Here is a 19922-nt window from a genome sequence, read left to right on the forward strand (position 1 = left end):
TTGTACAGGAGGAGGAGGTGAGCTGTGACATCACCTATTGTGAATGGTGGATCCTGTGTTCTCTACTGTATATAGAGGTGTTATTTGTCCTTGCACAGGAGGAGGTGAGCTGTGACATCACCTATTGTGAATGGTGGATCGTGTGTCATCTATTGTATATAGAGGTGTTATAAGTCATTGTACAGGAGGAGGTGAGAGTTGACATAGCTTATTATAAATGGTGGATCCTGTCTTATCTGCTGTATGTAGAGATCTTTCAGTCATTGTACATCAGGGGGAGAAGGTGAGCTGTGACATCACCTGTAGTGAATGCATACATTTTTGTTATCTACTGTATGTAGAGGTGTTGCAGAGTGATTGTATAAGAAGGAAAGGAGGGCAGGGCTATCACATATTGTCAATAGTGTATCCTGTGCTATCTACTGTATCTAGAGGTTTCATTGTACAGGAGGAGGAGGTGAGCTGTGATTTCACATGCTATTGTGAATGATGGATTCTCCTGTGTTATCTACTTCATACAAAAGCGTTATCTTTCATTGAAATATTGTCTGTAATGATAATGAAGCTGCTGAACATAGAAAAGAAATGTAAATTTAGTATAACGCTTAGCGGCCAATGTGAACATTTCAAGCTTTTTAATTTTATTTCATAATTGATAGTTATATAGAAATTGTCAGAAAGAATGTCAAATTTATAAATATTTAGTTGTTTTTATTTTTCCAAAAAAGAGATTTAACATAAGAACTTGATTCAAACAGTATTCCATTTAATGTGGTGATTCCTTGAGTTTTCCTGGCCTGTTTCTACTCAAGAACACCTTTATCACTTTGTTACCTGTCTGTTATGACCTGGTGGTTAGGAGCACCCGGAACGACCTGATGGTTAAACACACACAGGAAATGCTCTGGGAAGTGGGAGCTCTGCCGACCGCAACCCCTAATCCTATCACACAACTAGAAATAGCCGTGGAGCGTTCCTGACTCTCCCTAGACGCCTCTTCACAGCCTAAGAGCTAACTAGCCCTAAAGATAGAAAATAAAGCCTACCTTGCCTCAGAGAAATTCCCCAAAGGAAAAGGCAGCCCCCTACATATATTGACTGTGAGATAAGATGAAAGTCACAAACACAGAAATGAAACAGGTTTTAGCAAAGGGAGGCCAGACTTACTAAACAGACTGAGGATAGGAAAGGTATCTTTGCGGTCAGCACAAAACCCTACAAAAAGACCACGCAGAGTGTGCAAAAAGACCTCCGCACCGACTCACGGTGCGGAGGTGCCACTCTGCATCCCAGAGCTTCCAGCTAGCAGGGCAAGATCATGATAGCCAGCTGGACAAGGAAACAATGAACAAATAAATAACTAGCAGGGACTTAGCTTCTGCTGGAGTAGACAGGTCACCAGAAAGATCCAAGAGCGAACTGAACCAGTACAAGAACATTGACAGCTGGCATGGAGTAAAGATCTGAGTGGAGTTAAATAGAGCAGCTAGCCAAAGAATAACATACGTCACCTGTGGAAGGAACCTCAGAAGCAGCAGCTCCACTCACAGCCACCAGAGGGAGTCCATGGACAGAACTCGCCGAAGTACCATTCATGACCACAGGAGGGAGTTCGAAAACAGAATTAACAACACCTGTCATCTGCATCACTTCTCCTGGAAGGCGTTAAAGGGTGTGTCATTAAAGGGGTAGCCGCTTACTTCTGTTAGTGCTGCTTCCTCAAATTGACCAGAACTTCTGTCTGTATAATGGTTTCAGATGGAGGAGCGCGTAACCAGATCCATCCATCCAGGCCACCCTCAATTGTAAAACACTTCACATGGGAAAGCTACATTTTTATTTTGAGGAGGGTGATGTATATGTCAGGTCATATGATCCTCCAACAGCAGCCATTGTATGGACAAAAATGTAAGTCAGTTTGTAAGGAAAGCTACAGTAACAAGAGAAATGGGACAACCCATTGAGGGTTGTCATGAACCTAATGAACACATCTTTCTAGTAATTTAACAAAACCAACCTGTTTTAGGTAATTTAAGATTTTTACATTCTTAGGAGGCGGATATCCCAGATACCAGCTTCTATATCAAAAGTTTGCCAAGAACCATTCAAAATCTGCTTTTTGGTGGAACAGAGACTGTCAGTACGACTCTGCGATATGGAATCCTTATCCTTATGAAATATCCCGAGATAGCAGGTGAACTCAGAACACGTATATGATGATTATTGTATTATGAGGAGGTCAGGGTGGCAGTCGTGGCGAAGTGCTGTTGCATTCCCACACCCTGGCACCCCACAAAGGAAATATAAAGTAGAACACGCACTTTAGATTTCAGGATTCCTTCTGCTTCAGTGATCCCAGCTCCAGATTCCCGGTTCTCACAAACTACTCCAGAATCTATGTCCATGCTTAACAGTCCTACTTTGCTTAGCAACAGGGTTCTTATAACAGATGAAGCGCAGTTTTAATGCAATGGCATTCCTGATTCCTGGTGCTTTCCTTGTCCTCCCTTGCAATCTCTGCCTCGTCCGACAATCTCTGTCCCTCCCGGCAATCTTTGCCTTTCCCGGAAATCTCTGCCTTGCTGGACAATCTCTGTCTCACCTGGCAATCTCTGCCTCGCTGGACCACCTCTGTCTTGCCTGGCAATGTCTGCCTCACTGGACAATCTTTGTCCCCCCTGACAATCTCTGTCTCTCCCAGCAATCTCTGCCTCGCTGAACAATCTCTGTCCCATCTGACAATCTCTGTCTCTCCTGGCAATTTTTGCCCCTTCCGTGCCTTTAGGTCTACCAACTTCCTCCCATTTCCTATGTCCAGTTTCAAAAGGAAAATATAAAAGGCGTGCTCAGCTCTGCCTAATTCCGGTCGTAGGCTCGGATTCTCTTTGGAAAGGTTACCATTTAAGATGATGACCACTTGCACGCTACTCAGCCTGGGGTCCCTTCTTGCCTTAGCAACTTCACCCCCATGGCTATCTGACTTCCTTTCTTCACTGCTACATCACTACTCCTCACTAAAACCAGGAAGTCACTCACTATAGCTCACTGTTCTGTAGGACACCATCTGTAACTCCTCCCAGTCTGGAAAACCCTTATGCTACTGCTGCCCTCTATTCTATCCCTAATCCTATGCACAATACATGTCAAGAACATACACATTTAGAATAACAGTAAATGAATACAATAACAGTCATAAACTCTATGGAACCACACGTTTTTAATATGAACACTGTTTAAAGAGAGGGAGGCATATGACGGCCCCTGTCACCTCCTTACACTATCATAATCAAAGAATGAATACTAGGGATGAAAGAGCCACTGAAAGGCTCATTGAATTTACATTGAATTTCACAAAAAGTTAGGATTTGCAATAATCCAAATTTGTTTGAAGATACGATTCACGCGAATTCAGCAAAATGGTGACCAATCAGACACCATTTAGCTGGATTCAAAGAAGCTGAAAATAGATTTAAAACCAATTTTTTGAAAATGATTCAATCAGCCATTACCCTTAGACTTCGGGAGGCTTCTGTCCAGTGACTAGTGAGGTCGTCAAGGTGTCATCTTCAGTATCTTCTGGAGCCCAGCAACTTTGAAATCTTCTGTGTTGAGTAGGCCATGATGAACACCACACAACATTGTGAGGTTACTGCCTTGCCAACACATGAGGTGCCAAAGATGAAGTGCACTGGAAGATGCCGAAGATGTCTGTCGCTGGAGGATGCAGAAAATATCTCAATAAGCATAAACAGCCAGACAAAGGGTTGTGCAGGAGGACAGATGAGGGCTGAATTAGTATAAATAGCTTTTAAAAAAAACATTTTTTAGATATGTTTATTATTCTGACTCCATAACTAGGCTGCAGATGTGAGGCTCATGAGACAGTGTTTCTATGGATGTCTGTATTGAAACAGTACTCACACCAAGAAACTTCATCAGATAGCTTGACTCGACTGCAGAGGCACTTATGAAAATTCCAGGAGAACTTTATTCTCAAGCTGATTTTTTATATTGTGCACAATAGTGACAGCAGCAGCTGCAACAATTGCTGTTTGTAAAAGACAATTCTGAAACAGCGATATGCAAAGATTAACCTAGCAAGATGGATGACAAAAGCTAACCGAGAAGGAGGAAGGGAGGAGTTACTTACATTAGAAATGGGCTAGAGTAAGAGAGAAAGGACAAACTTGTGAAAGGCAAACCTGATTTTGTAGCAGTGTAACAACAACAATACAAAGACAATTCCATTCTTATATGATTCTCATGTTGTGAGAAATGACATTTAACATACAGTGGGGTATCTCAAGACCTCCAGGAATAACAATGTAATATCAATTCACATTGAATAAAATCAATGCAAATCAAATTTCCTGGACAAATACTGCATGAATTTGAATTTCAGCAGATTAGGCCATCACTTAACACCAACCCTTCAGAAAATGTCACGTCCATTGATATAAATACATCACTGAACTAAATGGTGTATTTTTAGTATTTTGTTTTTCGGATGACTTTAGCTTACTTTTTATGATACCTGGCCCATTATACAATCATGTAGTAACACGTTTCTTCACTCTGGTCCAGAGAGAATCCAAAAGGAAATTGATAACGTTGTGGGACGAGATAGAAGCCCATCAATAGCAGATAGGAGTAAGATGCCCTACACCGAGGCAACGATCCATGAATTCATGAGATTCTGTGATGTCATACCTATCAGTCTTCCTCGCAGCACATCAACAAATACAGTTTTCAGAGGATTCTCCATTCCAAAGGTTTGTGAATATTTCAAGTAAAATCCAATGACAATCCTTATCCTGCGACTGTAAATGAGATTTCCACAGCCCTATTCACATGACGCAGTGCAAATTCCTGCAGATTTTTTGGTACCGGTAAGGAAAAAGCTACCACTTTCAAAAGAGGTTGCATGCTAATTATTTTTTGTGGATTCTGTAAAAAATAGCTGAGGATTAGCACCATTAAATGGCAGTCAAAAATGAAAATCATGGCAGAAATCCAAGAGTCAGCCTGAAATTTCTGCACTGGAAGTAAAAGTCGGAATTGTATTCGGGTGTTAACATAGTCTACATGGGCAAAATATGTTGGCAGCTCATTGTTCTCTTTCATTTCTCAAAGAGCCATGTGTGAGCTATGGCTTAGGCCGGTTTCACACATCCTGATATTTCCAGTACCAGAAAAAATGGTACCCGAGATATCTGTGTCCGTGTGTCCGTTTGTTGTGAATGCAATACTTGCGGCACACATGTGGCAAATGTGTGTCACCGGTGTACCGCATCAGTACCACACGGATGTCCCCCTGGGAAGAAGAGCTACAGTAAGCGCTGTTCCCTGGCAGCTGGTGATGAAGACGCTCTCATCATTTTTCCCTATTCTGCCGGCTATCGGCGCGAGAAGAGGAGAATGATGAGAGTTATAATAAAGTCTGAATTATGACAGCAGGTGGGAGCTTTTGGGACTCTTACTCCCATCATTGGACACTTGCTGGCGCTAATAACAGTGACAGCAGGAGCGGATGATCAGGGTATTCCTCAGCCACCACCTGTGATCTAACAGCGTGGGGACCCCTCCATTCTTCATAACCAACCTACCCGAAGCTGAGAGCTGAGGTTGCAGCTGTGAGTTTTGCCTGGTTGGTTCAAGAAAATAGGGGGGACCCACATCAGGTTTTTCATTCATTTATTTTGTTAGATCGCAGTTGGTGGCTGTTGAATACCTCGATCATCCCATCCTGCTGTCACTGTTATTAAATGGTGGTTCTGATAATAAATAAATGCTATATATGTACTGATGGGGATTCTGCTACTGTATTTATTTACTGTGATGGTTCTGGTGCTGTATTGAAGAACTATTGATGGCTCTGGTGTTCTATTTATGTAGTGATAATTATTCTGGTTTCATATTAATTTACTGATGATGATGATGCTTCTGTTGACGACTGATGATAATATCACCAGAATCACCATCAGCTTATGAATACATCACCAGAACCACCATTAGTACATGAATACAGGACCAGAACCACAATCACTACATGAATGTGTCACCAAAACTACTATCAAAACAGGAATACATTACTAGAACCACCATTGGTACTGGAATACAACAGAAAAACCACTATTAGAACCATAATACAGCACCGTAGCCACCATCAGTACAGGACTATATCACAGCACCAGAACCATCAGTTTTGTTGCAAGCTGCATTTGCCAAATGATGGACACAAAAAATATCAAACATATCATTTTTAGTTTTAATTAAGTTATTTGCCAAATGCTGGACAAGTTTATTGAAATCCAATGGCCCCATTATAGTTAAGCTATATTTGTTTCAATTGGGATCCACTGGTCTGACATTTAAAATATAGGATGCCAGGGATGAATATTGCTATTTGTCCCTGGTTTTGTGTAAATGGTCTGCAAACAATGAATTATTCTATACGCAACTTTGAAATTGCACAACTTGTTAAATAATGCATCTAAAATATACCGCTTTTTTCTACTTTTTCTGGTATTTATTGGTAAGCAACATAACATTTTTAGTGTAAGTGGTCATTGTAGCACTTGTTACCTGACCCATCGGAGGGGGAGGATGCATTAGTGGACCTGTTTCCTTAGTTTTTGACATATTACTTTGATTGGGGGCAGGTGTAGGAGGCGCTATTAGCTTCATCTGCCGAAGGCACCAAAACACCTTGTCTCAGCCCTGCCAAAGATCCAAGAGCTTATGCCTCTTTATTTTAGGAAATGGAGGTGTTTTTAATGCCTAGATCAAAGTCAAAAGTTCTGTTTCTACATGACATTTCCAATATTTTTAAAAGGACAGATACACAATATATAGCTCTTATGTAAGCAGACCTAGGGTAATCCTTCCATGATGATATATGACATGTACTGTACAAGGAGGCGTTCTGACATTTTGGAAAATATCAACACGATGAATGAAATTGCCCTCTCTCTTCTGTTTATTTATTGAATAAATTTAATTTTTCATATAGGGCACATTAATTACTCCACTCTTGACTTCAGTTCATTATGATCCTGAATATTATACTGAACCAAACATGTTCAACCCAAACAATTTTTTGGATGAAAAGGGTCTTTTTAAGAAGAATGATGCTCACATGCCCTTTGCAGCTGGTAAGAAGTGTTATGTTTACACTTTTTATGATTTGGACTCTGCCATTGATTATTTTGTAATTGCCTGACACAAAGGTCTGGAGAAATAGCTCATTGCATATAGCACACTTGGCAAATCATAGATGAATCAATTTTCCAGCGGTAAAAAAAAATCCATCCAGAAACACTATACAGACCTTAACATGGGTTGTGCTTGGATGGTGACCAGAAAGCAGATTTCAAGAAGCTTCCATGGCTCCAAAACATACATGGAAGAGATGTGATGTGGGCATGGAAGAGATATGTAGGGACTCAAAAAAAGAAAATGTCTGGATGCCACCATACTATGAGGGGGCTTAGTGGGGGTAATTGTTGTGAATTCTGTGGCTGAATTCACTCCTGTGGTCACAAGTGGTACTGCAGCTTCTGGGCTTCCTTCCTCAGGTGTTCTGGTGAGCTCATTAGCTGCTTCGTTACTTAACTCCACCTGATGCTGCTATCCTTGCTCCTAGTCAATGTTCCAGTGTTGGATCTGAGCTTCTCCTGATTGTTCCTGTGACCTGCTGCTCTGTATAGCTAAGTGCTTTTTTGCTTTTTTGATGTTTTTTTTCTGTCCAGCTTGTCTTTTGTTTTGCTGGAAGCTCTGAGACGCAAAGGGTGTACCGCCGTGCCGTTAGTCCGGCACGGTGGGTCTTTTTGCCCCCTTTGCGTGGTTTTTGCTTTAGGGTTTTTTGTAGACTGCAAAGTTCGCTTTACTGTCCTCGCTCTGTCTAAGATTATCGGGCCCCACTTTGCTGAATCTATTTCATCCCTACGTTTTGTCTTTTCATCTTACTCACAGTCATTATATGTGGGGGGCTGCCTTTTCCTTTGGGGTATTTCTCTGGGGGCAAGTCAGGCCTATTTTTCTGTCTTCAGGCTAGCTAGTTTCTTAGGTTGTGCCGAGTTGCCTAGGTAGTTGTTAGGCGCAATCCACAGCCACTTTTAGTTGTGTTTAGGATAGGATCAGGTGTGTGGTCTACAGAGTTTCCACGTCTCAGAGCTCGTTTCTTTGTTTTTGGGTATTTGTCAGATCACTGTGTGCGCTCGGATCGCTAGGCACACTGTGTCTCTGGATTGCCTTCATAACACCTTTCATTAGCAGACATAACAGTACTAGGAGCCATCTAATGATTCTCAATAGAGGGAAAGAAAAAGTTCTGACATCCTTTTTTTTTTTTTTTTTCCTCTGCTCTGTGTTCACTTTTTTTTTTTTCCCCTAGACATTTGGGTGATTCTGGACACAGGTGTGGACATGGATGTTCAGGGTCTGTGCTCTTCAATGGATAATCTCGTTATAAATGTACAAAAGATTCAAGATACTATTGATCAGAAATATATGCTAGAACCAAGAATTCCTATTCCTGATTTGTTTTTTGGAGATAGAACGAAGTTTCTAAGTTTCAAAAATAATTGTAAGCTATTTCTGGCCTTGAAACCTCATTCTTCTGGTAATCCTAGTCAACAGGTTTTGATTATTATTTCTTTTTTGCGCAGCGACCCTCAAGACTGGGCATTTTCTCTTGCGCCAGGAGACCCTGCATTGAGTAGTGTCGATGCGTTTTTCCTGGCACTCGGATTACTGTACGATGAGCCTAATTCGGTGGATCAGGCTGAGAAAAATTTGCTGGCTTTGTGCCAGGGTCAGGATGATATAGAAGTATATTGTCAGAAATTTAGGAAATGGTCAGTACTCACTCAGTGGAATGAATCTGCGCTGGCAGCTTTGTTCAGAAAGGGTCTCTCTGAGGCTCTTAAGGATGTCATGGTGGGATTTCCTATGCCTGCTGGTTTGAATGAGTCTTTGTCTTTGGCCATTCAGATCGGTCGACGCTTGCGCGAGCGTAAATCTGTGCACCATTTGGCGGTATTGCCTGAGGTTAAACCTGAGCCTATGCAGTGCGATAGGACTATGACCAGAGTTGAACGGCAAGAACACAGACGTCTGAATGGGCTGTGTTTCTACTGTGGTGATTCCACTCATGCTATTTCTAATTGTCCTAAGCGCACTAAGCGGTCCGCTAGGTCTGCCGTCATTGGTACTGTACAGTCCAAATTCCTTCTGTCCATTACCTTGATATGCTCTTTGTCGTCGTTTTCTGTCATGGCGTTTGTGGATTCAGGCGCTGCTCTGAATCTGATGGATTTGGATTATGCTAAACGTTGTGGGTTTTTCTTGGAGCCCTTGCAGTGTCCTATTCCATTGAGAGGAATTGATGCTACACCTTTGGCCAAGAATAAACCTCAGTACTGGGCCCAGCTGACCATGTGTATGGCTCCTGCACATCAGGAAGTTATTCGCTTTCTGGTGTTGCATAATCTGCATGATGTGGTCGTGTTGGGGTTGCCATGGCTACAAACCCATAATCCAGTATTGGATTGGAATTCCATGTCGGTATCCAGCTGGGGTTGTCAGGGGGTACATGGTGATGTTCCATTTTTGTCGATTTCGTCATCCACCCCTTCTGAGGTCCCAGAGTTCTTGTCTGATTATCAGGATGTATTTGAAGAGCCCAAGTCCGATGCCCTACCTCCGCATAGGGACTGTGATTGTGCTATCAATTTGATTCCTGGTAGTAAATTCCCTAAAGGTCGATTATTTAATTTATCCGTGCCCGAACACGCCGCTATGCGCAGTTATGTGAAGGAATCCCTAGAGAAGGGACATATTCGCCCATCGTCATCACCACTGGGAGCAGGGTTCTTCTTTGTAGCCAAGAAGGATGGTTCGCTGAGACCGTGTATTGATTACCGCCTTCTTAATAAGATCACTGTTAAATTTCAGTATCCCTTGCCATTGTTATCTGACTTGTTTGCTCGGATTAAGGGGGCTAGTTGGTTCACTAAGATAGATCTTCGTGGTGCGTATAATCTGGTGAGAATCAGGCAAGGAGATGAATGGAAAACTGCATTCAATACGCCCGAGGGTCATTTTGAGTATCTAGTGATGCCGTTCGGACTTGCCAATGCTCCATCAGTGTTTCAATCCTTTATGCATGACATCTTCCGTGAGTACCTGGATAAATTCCTGATTGTTTACTTGGATGACATTTTGATCTTCTCAGATGATTGGGAGTCTCATGTGAAGCAGGTCAGAATGGTTTTTCAGGTCCTGCGTGCTAACTCTTTGTTTGTGAAGGGATCAAAGTGTCTCTTCGGTGTGCAGAAAGTTTCATTTTTGGGGTTCATCTTTACCCCTTCTACTATCGAGATGGATCCAGTTAAGGTCCAAGCCATCCAGGATTGGATTCAGCCGACATCTCTGAAAAGTCTGCAAAAGTTCCTGGGCTTTGCTAATTTTTATCGTCGCTTCATCTGTAATTTTTCTAGCATTGCCAAACCATTGACCGATTTGACCAAGAAGGGTGCTGATTTGGTTAATTGGTCTTCTGCTGCTGTGGAAGCTTTTCAGGAGTTGAAGCGTCGTTTTTGTTCTGCCCCTGTGTTGTGTCAACCAGATGTTTCTCTTCCGTTCCAGGTCGAGGTTGATGCTTCTGAGATTGGAGCAGGGGCGGTTTTGTCACAGAGAGGTTCTGATTGCTCAGTGATGAAACCATGTGCTTTCTTTTCCAGGAAGTTTTCGGCCGCTGAGCGTAATTATGATGTGGGCAACCGAGAGTTGCTGGCCATGAAGTGGGCATTCGAGGAGTGGCGTCATTGGCTTGAAGGAGCTAAGCATCGCGTGGTGGTATTGACTGATCATAAGAACTTGACTTATCTCGAGTCTGCCAAGCGCTTGAATCCTAGACAGGCCCGTTGGTCGTTATTTTTTGCCCGCTTCGACTTTGTGATTTCGTACCTTCCGGGCTCTAAAAATGTGAAGGCGGATGCTCTGTCTAGGAGTTTTGTGCCCGACTCTCCGGGTTTATCTGAGCCAGCGGGTATCCTCAAGGAAGGAGTCATTGTGTCTGCCATCTCCCCTGATTTGCGGCGGGTGCTGCAAAAATTTCAGGCGAATAAACCTGATCGTTGTCCAGCGGAGAAACTGTTTGTCCCTGATAGGTGGACTAATAAACTTATCTCTGAACTTCATTGTTCGGTGTTGGCTGGTCATCCTGGAATCTTTGGTACCAGAGAGTTAGTGGCTAGATCCTTCTGGTGGCCATCTCTGTCACGGGATGTACGTACTTTTGTGCAGTCCTGTGGGATTTGTGCTAGGGCTAAGCCCTCCTGTTCTCGTGCCAGTGGGTTGCTTTTGCCCTTGCCGGTCCCAAAGAGGCCTTGGACACATATTTCGATGGATTTCATTTCTGACCTTCCCGTTTCTCAAAAGATGTCAGTTATTTGGGTGGTCTGTGATCGCTTTTCTAAAATGGTCCATCTGGTGCCCTTGGCTAAATTGCCTTCCTCCTCTGATTTGGTACCTTTGTTCTTTCAGCATGTGGTTCGGTTGCATGGCATTCCTGAGAATATTGTTTCTGACAGAGGTTCCCAGTTTGTTTCAAGGTTCTGGCGAGCCTTTTGTGGTAGGATGGGCATTGACCTATCCTTTTCCTCGGCTTTCCATCCTCAGACTAATGGCCAGACCGAACGAACCAATCAGACCTTGGAAACATATCTGAGATGTTTTGTTTCTGCAGACCAGGATGATTGGGTGTCCTTTTTGCCGTTGGCTGAGTTCGCCCTTAATAATCGGGCCAGCTCGGCTACCTTGGTTTCTCCATTTTTTTGCAATTCTGGGTTCCATCCTCGTTTCTCTTCAGGACAGGTTGAGTCTTCGGACTGTCCTGGTGTGGATTCTGTGGTGGACAGGTTGCAGCAGATCTGGACTCAGGTAGTGGACAATTTGACCTTGTCCCAGGAGAAGGCTCAACTTTTTGCTAATCGCAGACGCCGTGTGGGTCCCCGACTTCGTGTTGGGGATCTGGTTTGGTTATCTTCTCGTTATATTCCTATGAAGGTTTCCTCTCCTAAATTTAAACCTCGTTTTATTGGTCCGTATAGGATTTCTGAGATTCTCAATCCTGTGTCTTTTCGTCTGACCCTCCCAGACTCCTTTTCCATACATAATGTATTCCATAGGTCGTTGTTGCGGAGATACGTGGCACCTATGGTTCCATCTGTTGAGCCTCCTGCCCCGGTTTTGGTGGAGGGGGAATTGGAGTATATTGTGGAGAAGATTTTGGATTCTCGTGTTTCTAGACGGAAACTCCAGTATCTGGTTAAATGGAAGGGTTATGCTCAGGAAGATAATTCCTGGGTTTTTGCCTCTGATGTTCATGCTCCAGATCTTGTTCGTGCCTTTCATGCGGCTCATCCTGGTAGGCCTGGGGGATCTGGTGAGGGTTCGGTGACCCCTCCTCAAGGGGGGGGTACTGTTGTGAATTCTGTGGCTGAATTCACTCCTGTGGTCACAAGTGGTACTGCAGCTTCTGGGCTTCCTTCCTCAGGTGTTCTGGTGAGCTCATTAGCTGCTTCGTTACTTAACTCCACCTGATGCTGCTATCCTTGCTCCTAGTCAATGTTCCAGTGTTGGATCTGAGCTTCTCCTGATTGTTCCTGTGACCTGCTGCTCTGTATAGCTAAGTGCTTTTTTGCTTTTTTGATGTTTTTTTTCTGTCCAGCTTGTCTTTTGTTTTGCTGGAAGCTCTGAGACGCAAAGGGTGTACCGCCGTGCCGTTAGTCCGGCACGGTGGGTCTTTTTGCCCCCTTTGCGTGGTTTTTGCTTTAGGGTTTTTTGTAGACTGCAAAGTTCGCTTTACTGTCCTCGCTCTATCTAAGATTATCGGGCCCCACTTTGCTGAATCTATTTCATCCCTACGTTTTGTCTTTTCATCTTACTCACAGTCATTATATGTGGGGGGCTGCCTTTTCCTTTGGGGTATTTCTCTGGGGGCAAGTCAGGCCTATTTTTCTGTCTTCAGGCTAGCTAGTTTCTTAGGTTGTGCCGAGTTGCCTAGGTAGTTGTTAGGCGCAATCCACAGCCACTTTTAGTTGTGTTTAGGATAGGATCAGGTGTGTGGTCTACAGAGTTTCCACGTCTCAGAGCTCGTTTCTTTGTTTTTGGGTATTTGTCAGATCACTGTGTGCGCTCGGATCGCTAGGCACACTGTGTCTCTGGATTGCCTTCATAACACCTTTCATTAGCAGACATAACAGGTAATACTGTTTAGCGGGGGCAGAGGGGTTATCATACTGTGTGGAGGGCTGTGGGGTAATAATACATGTTAGAGTAAGACCTAGCATAATATGAATCTGCACTAGCAGTTAGTCAACATACTTAAAGGGCAACTGTCAGCAGCATTTCACTCCCAAACTAGGTATATGTGCATGTAACACTTTCAAAGACGAGTCAGGCAATATGTTAATATGGCATGGTCCGCTCCTCTTTACTGAGAAATCAGCATTTGAAGTGATATGCAAATGAGGCTAAAGAGCTTTGGTAGATCTGAAACCTCTGTCACTCCAGCTCTACTCCCTTCGCAGTACTGCCGCTTACTGCTTGACTTAAAGCCTCTATGCTGTGTGACTTCAGCAAAGGGACCCATCTATCAAGCAGGAGGAGATGACACTGAGAGGGGAATAGAGCATAAATGACCCATGGCTTCAGATCTGCAAATAATTCTTCAATCTCATTTGTATATAAATTCAAACGCTGATTTCTGAGTAATGAAGGAACTGACCGGCCATATAAAGCTATTGCTGGACTTGTCTTTGAAAGAGCTATATGCACATATAAATATATTGGGATGTGAAATCATGCTGACAGGATCCCTTTAATTCTGCTCAATATTAAGTGACACAATTAATATGTAACATTACTAATAATACATTTCAGTAATAATATTAGTATTGATCATTAATAACATTAGCCTACTGGTTCAGCCCACTACAACAGTGATAGTCTTTGCAAAAAATGAACTGTCTACTATTGCTCTATTATTATTTTTCTGAAAAAGACTTGAAAGAGACATTTAAATCTGATTTCTAAATGTTACTGTTCCGTTAATTTTGATTTAATAGTTACATGAGTATCAATACAATCAAGCTCTACCGTTCTGTACTTAATGTTCTCTCTCTTTCTCTGGCTAGGAAAGCGAATTTGTCTCGGAGAAAGTCTGGCTCGGATGGAACTCTTTCTTTTCTTTACATCCTTACTGCAAAATTTCACCTTCAAACCCATGGTTTCAAAGGAAGAATTAGATATCAGACCAACAGCGTCCGGTCTTGGGAGTGTCCCTCCAGAGTACAAGTGCTGCATTTTACCTCGTTAGTCTTTTACAATCTGTGAAAAATTGCTGCTTTACTTGTAGATCAGACCAAGCCACCCTTGAAAAAATATCTCTGATTCTTCAAAGAAATGAAAAGTTGAATGTCTAGAGTTCAATTGAAATACATACTGCATCCTAATATTCATTGGACCTTCTTAACTCATGGCTTACGTGAATGTAGGTTTGGTTAGACATCCAAAATGTACTTATCATTGTATTACAGGTGTAGCCACACCAGAAAGATGTGAGTTGTGTGATGGCCATAAAACAACTCACCTACACACCTTTGTCTTATTTCCGCTGATATCCAGAGTATTCCTTTTTTTATTGTTGTTTTTCTTATATCCGTTATATGGTTCCAGAGATATTGCCCATCTTAATTAGTGCTAATGTTTTGGTCTTTGCTCAGAGGAATCTCTGGGGTCACATATTTAGGTTGTGCCGCATAATCACCTTGTACACCAAATCAGGTATAGACCACAAAAATGAGCACTGAATAGAAAGGTACATATATCAGGAGCCATGTAGGGGACTGCAAAAATAAAAAAAAAATAGAATACTAAGAGGAGCAGAGGGAATGCAATGATTTAAAAAATGATCCACTTTTAACCTGGTCATAGGTCCTCTTTGAAGAATGCGACATCATAATTGTATTAATCACTGGTTTAAATCAATATATAAAGTTTTACTTTTAGTTTCCATTTTTTTGTGAATGCTAAAAAAATCGCAGTCATCAAAAGATTGAATTGTCTAAAGATACCGTATTTTCCGGACCATAAGACGCACTTTTTTCCCTCAAAATTTTTGGGGAAAATGGGAGTGCATGTTATGGTAGGAATATACTTACAAATCCTGTGGCGGTGGCGGTCCCGGTGCAGCCTCGCGTACCTGGCTGGTGCGGCTGTGGTGCTGCGGTGGCGGTTCTCTGTGGTGTTGTGGTGGCTGGGCTCTGTGGTGGTGGCGGGGCTTCACCAGCATTTCTTCAAAGCCCGGACGCCCCTGCAGCTTTGTTGCTGTGATGCGGTTCGGTGGTCTCGGGCAAAATGGCCGCCAGGGGTGGCACATGCTCAGATTCAGATCTCGGCAACGAGAAGGGAATTGAAAGTAAGGAAAAAGCAAGGAAGGAAATTAAAGGAATATAAGAAAGGACATGGAAAGAAAGAGAAGGGAAGTAAATGAAAAGCAAAGAAAGGGAAGGGAAAGAAAATGAATGCAAAAGAAAGGGAGGGATTGGAAAGGAAAGTAAGAGAAGGTTGAAAGAGGGAAGGGAAAGGATGATAAGAGTATTTAAAGTAAAGAAAAGCAAGAAAATCAAAATAAAAGAATGGAAGGTAAGGGAAAAGAAGATGAAGGAAAGGAAGAAAAGCAAAGGAAAATAAGGACATGGAAAATAAAGGAAAGTGAAAGGATGTGGCAAGGGAAAAGAAAAGGGGGAAGAGACAAAAATATGCAGATTACACCATAGAAACTGCTAAATTTTGCACCATCCAACTGTTCTCCATGATTGTACTCATAACTTTCTACATGATCTGCTTTGAATATTACTTGTGTTAATGAATGGTGGGTTAGAGGTTTGTGATTCCTTGTGTCTAGTGGCTTGTTGGTATTTTCCAAGAAGTAACTCTCATTGAACAAATCAGCTGGTAGTGTGCTCTGCCTAGTGGTGCCAGACATTTTATATTTCAATTAACCTTTTGCGTTAAGAGGGCTTCTGGTTACTTTAAGACACCCAACATCTTAGGTTTGACTATATATCTTTACATGTGTAGCTTTTTAAAATTATAGGTATGCTTGAAAGAATTTGAAATTTTAAGACCAAATACTTGATTTATTTTCTGTTGGTGAATATATATCTGCCCTTAAAGTTAACAATCATGCATATACCAAAAGTAGCACTTTTAGAAATAAAGATCATATTTTTCATCCAGTGTATTTTATTTATTTTCTAAGCCTTTTTGTACACAACAGATTTATGAAACCTTTATGCAAAATTTGCCTTAGGGAGCTGTGTCTCATTACATTGAAATATTCTGTCCCTTTACATTTGGCAAGTGATAGAAGCTGATTTCAGCCAAACTCTTCATATGAAGCCAAATCCTTTTCCATGCAAACTCTTCAATCCTTGCAAAGCTGGCATGTAACCTATTTCAGCAGAGAAGAAGGAAAATACAGACCTCCTTAGCTCCAGGAGAAAACAAAAGAAGAGATTAACCTTGGAACTAAGCAAGAGACAATGAACTCTCATGAGGCCTGTAAGGGTCCCCCTACACATTGGATGGCTGATGGCCAAACGATGCTTTGGCCGATCATTCAGGAGACAGTCATACACAGAAGAACTTATTCGGCTCAGCGTTCAGGTGTTATATATGACAAAGCAGACTTCTCTGCTGGCAGCTTTTCTCCAAGGGAAAAAATTGATAGGCAGTTCAAAATCAAACTTGGCCGAGCAACATCTCCCCCAACAATCATTTGTCCAGTGACCCCATACACAGCAGAGTGTTGGTTGAACCCTTTGATACAAGCAAATGTGGCCCAAATTAGCTGAATGTATATGAGCGCTTAAGACTTTTAGTAGATCCACACTGTTGATTTGGTGTATTGGACACATCATATTCACATTTACGCTTCAGCAAACTTAACTTGATGATGTATACAATGAGGTGCCAGGCACATCTCCCTTCCTTCGTATGTTCCAAAAAACAAGGATTCAGATAAAGCCCCTGATCTAACCATAAAACACAGTACGCTGAGACAAATTAATTACAAACTAACTCCATTTGTATTTTTTTCTTGCTTTGTATTTCTTTTCAATGAGGAAGAAAGTCGATTTGAACTCCCTTGCAATTTCCATAATTCCATGACTTTTCCTTCTTGGTGTTGCAATTTTCAGTGCCTTTGGCTCCTGTAAAGCCAGGGCTGTCAATCACGAAATGGGTGCCTAAATTTATGGAGGAGAGAATGTGAACTGAAATGCTTGGTCAGGAGTGCTGTTGACTAGTATTCTTACCTGAGCCTTGATGTCTAATGAATGCTGAGACAAGTAGTCTCCCCTGAGAATTGATGTCTGATGAACGCTGGGCCAAGTAATCTCACCTAAGCCTTTATGGCTTGTGAACACTGGGCCAATTAGCCTCACTCGAGCCTTGATGAGTAATAAATTATATTCCCACCCAAGCCCTGATGTCTGATGAATGCTGTGCCGAATAGTCCTCCCTGTGCCTTGATGGCACGACCAATGACTGAAGCGGTGTTTAAATACCGCGCCAATATCGCTGATTGGATGTGGCCGGCCGTGCGCGACTAATAACTTAAGCAGTGTTTAAATCCCGTGCCAATATAGCTGATTGGTCATGGCCGGCCGGGCTCGACCAATCAGCGCAGCGTGGTTTAAATCCCGCGTCAATTCGTGGCTGGACTGCGTCTGTCGCTGATTGGTCGCAGGATGTCGGGGGTTCAGGGCGCTGGATGTCGGGGGTTTGGGGTGCAGGATATAGTATAGCCACAAAGTATATAACACAGCCACGCAGTATCTAGCAGGAACGTAGTATGAATATCAACGTTACCAGATTCATTTTGTGACCACTGTTAGTCACTTAATAGTAGCATATACCTCCATGGATTAGCCATATAAGACTCAGGAGAACTAATGGAAGTTTTGTATAAAAAATGAACAAATTTTATTTATAACAATACACACGATTTAAAAACAAGCACATATCAGAATAATGAGAGTGCATATAACACAAAAGTGCAAATATCAAAAGACACCAGATTTAAAGGTTTACCGCACAGTAATTAGTATATACATAGAATGCGCGTTTCGCTGCTGTCAGCCTCGCATTCTCAAGGTGCAACCAATTAGCGAAGCATGGTTTAAATTCAGCTCTAATTCGCGGCCGGACTGCACCTGTCACTGATTGTTCGTGGCCGGCCGGCCGTGACCAATCGGTGAAGCCAGGGCTAGCTCCAGGTGTTTCAGGGCCCCGGGCAAAAGAGTCTCAGTGGGCCCCCTCTTTAACATATACCACGATTCATGATGCACAGATACAGCAGAGAAATATACCACAGCCAAGTAGCATATAATACAGCCGATGTAGCTTATACCACAGCCTACATAGCATATAGCACAGCCACATAGCATATAGCACAGGCCAAGTAGTATATAACACAGGCCACATAGTATATAACACAGCCCACGTAGCATATAGCACAGCCCACGTAGCATATAGCACAGCCACGGAGCACATAACACAGCCACGTAGCATATAGCACAGCCACGGAGCACATAACACAGCCACGTAGCATATAGCACAGCCCATGTAGTATATAGCACAGCCCAAGTAGTATATAGCACAGCACACGCAGTATATAGCACAGCCCATGCAGTGTATAACACAGCCGATGTAGTATATAGCACAGCCCACGCAGTGTATAACACAGCCCACATAGTATATAGCACAGCCCACGTAGTATTTAACACAGCCCACACAGTGTATAACAGCCCACGTAGTATATAGCACAGCCCACGCAGTATAACAGCCCATGCAGTATATAGCACAGCCCACGTAGTATATAACACAGCCCACGTAGTATATAACACAGCCATGTAATTTATAGCACAGCCATGTAGTATATTGCCCAGGCATGTATATTGCACAGAGACATAGTATATTACACAGCCCATGCAGTATATAACACAGCCCGCGTAGTATATAACACAGCCCACGTAGTATATAACACAGAAATGTAGTATATTGCCCAGCCACATAATATATTGCACAGCCCACATAGTATATAGCACAGAGACATAGTATATAACACAGCCCATGCAGTATATAACACAGCCCACGTAGTATATAACACAGCCCACGTAGTATATAGCAATGTGGGCACCATATCCCTGTTAAAAAAAGAATTAAAATAAAAAATAGCTATATACTCACCTTCCGGTGGCCCCCGGATCCAGGCGAGGTGTTTAGCGATGCTCCTCGCGATGCTCCGGTCCCAAGAATGCATTGCGGTCTCACGAGATGATGACTTAGTGGTCTCACAAGACCACTACATCATCATCTCGCGAGACCGCAATGCATGGCCTGGAGCGTCGCGAGGAGCGGGAAAGGCACCAGAAGGTGAGTATATAATGATTTTTTATTTTTTTTATCATTTTTAACATTAGATCTTTTTACTATTGATGCTGCATAGGCAGCATCAATAATAAAAAGTTGGTCACACAGAGTTAATAGCAGCGTTAACGGACTGCGTTACACTGCGGCATAACGCGGTGTAACACAGCCATTAACCCTGTGTGAGTGCTGACTGGAGGGGAGTATGGAGGGGGCACTGACAGAGAGTAGGAAGGGGCGGCCACGACCAATCAGCGATGCGGGATTTCCATGACAAACAGACCGACAGACAGACAAACAGATAGAAGTGCCCCTTAGAAGATCTATAATATAACGCTGGGAGCGTCACTCTGTCCGAAGCCTCTATAGACTGCGCAAGCGCAAGCGCCGGCGCAGTCTGGGCCTCACAGAGCGAC

General features: G+C 42.7%; 1 protein-coding gene across 1 annotated transcript in view; it reads left to right on the plus strand.

The window, feature by feature from the left end:
* LOC138661803 (cytochrome P450 2F5-like) overlaps nt 1-15741 on the plus strand; it is a 32269-nt gene extending 16528 nt beyond the window's left edge. The window contains exons 4-7 of the mRNA XM_069746730.1: nt 2053-2194; nt 4585-4772; nt 7013-7154; nt 14205-15741. Coding sequence (XP_069602831.1) covers nt 2053-2194; nt 4585-4772; nt 7013-7154; nt 14205-14386 — 654 coding nt within the window. The 3' untranslated portion in view covers nt 14387-15741. The remainder of the gene's footprint in view (nt 1-2052; nt 2195-4584; nt 4773-7012; nt 7155-14204) is intronic.
* The last annotated feature ends 4181 nt before the right edge of the window (nt 15742-19922 follow it).

Source organism: Ranitomeya imitator, chromosome 2 (assembly GCF_032444005.1).
Source record: "Ranitomeya imitator isolate aRanImi1 chromosome 2, aRanImi1.pri, whole genome shotgun sequence".
Taxonomy (NCBI): Eukaryota; Metazoa; Chordata; class Amphibia; order Anura; family Dendrobatidae; genus Ranitomeya; species Ranitomeya imitator.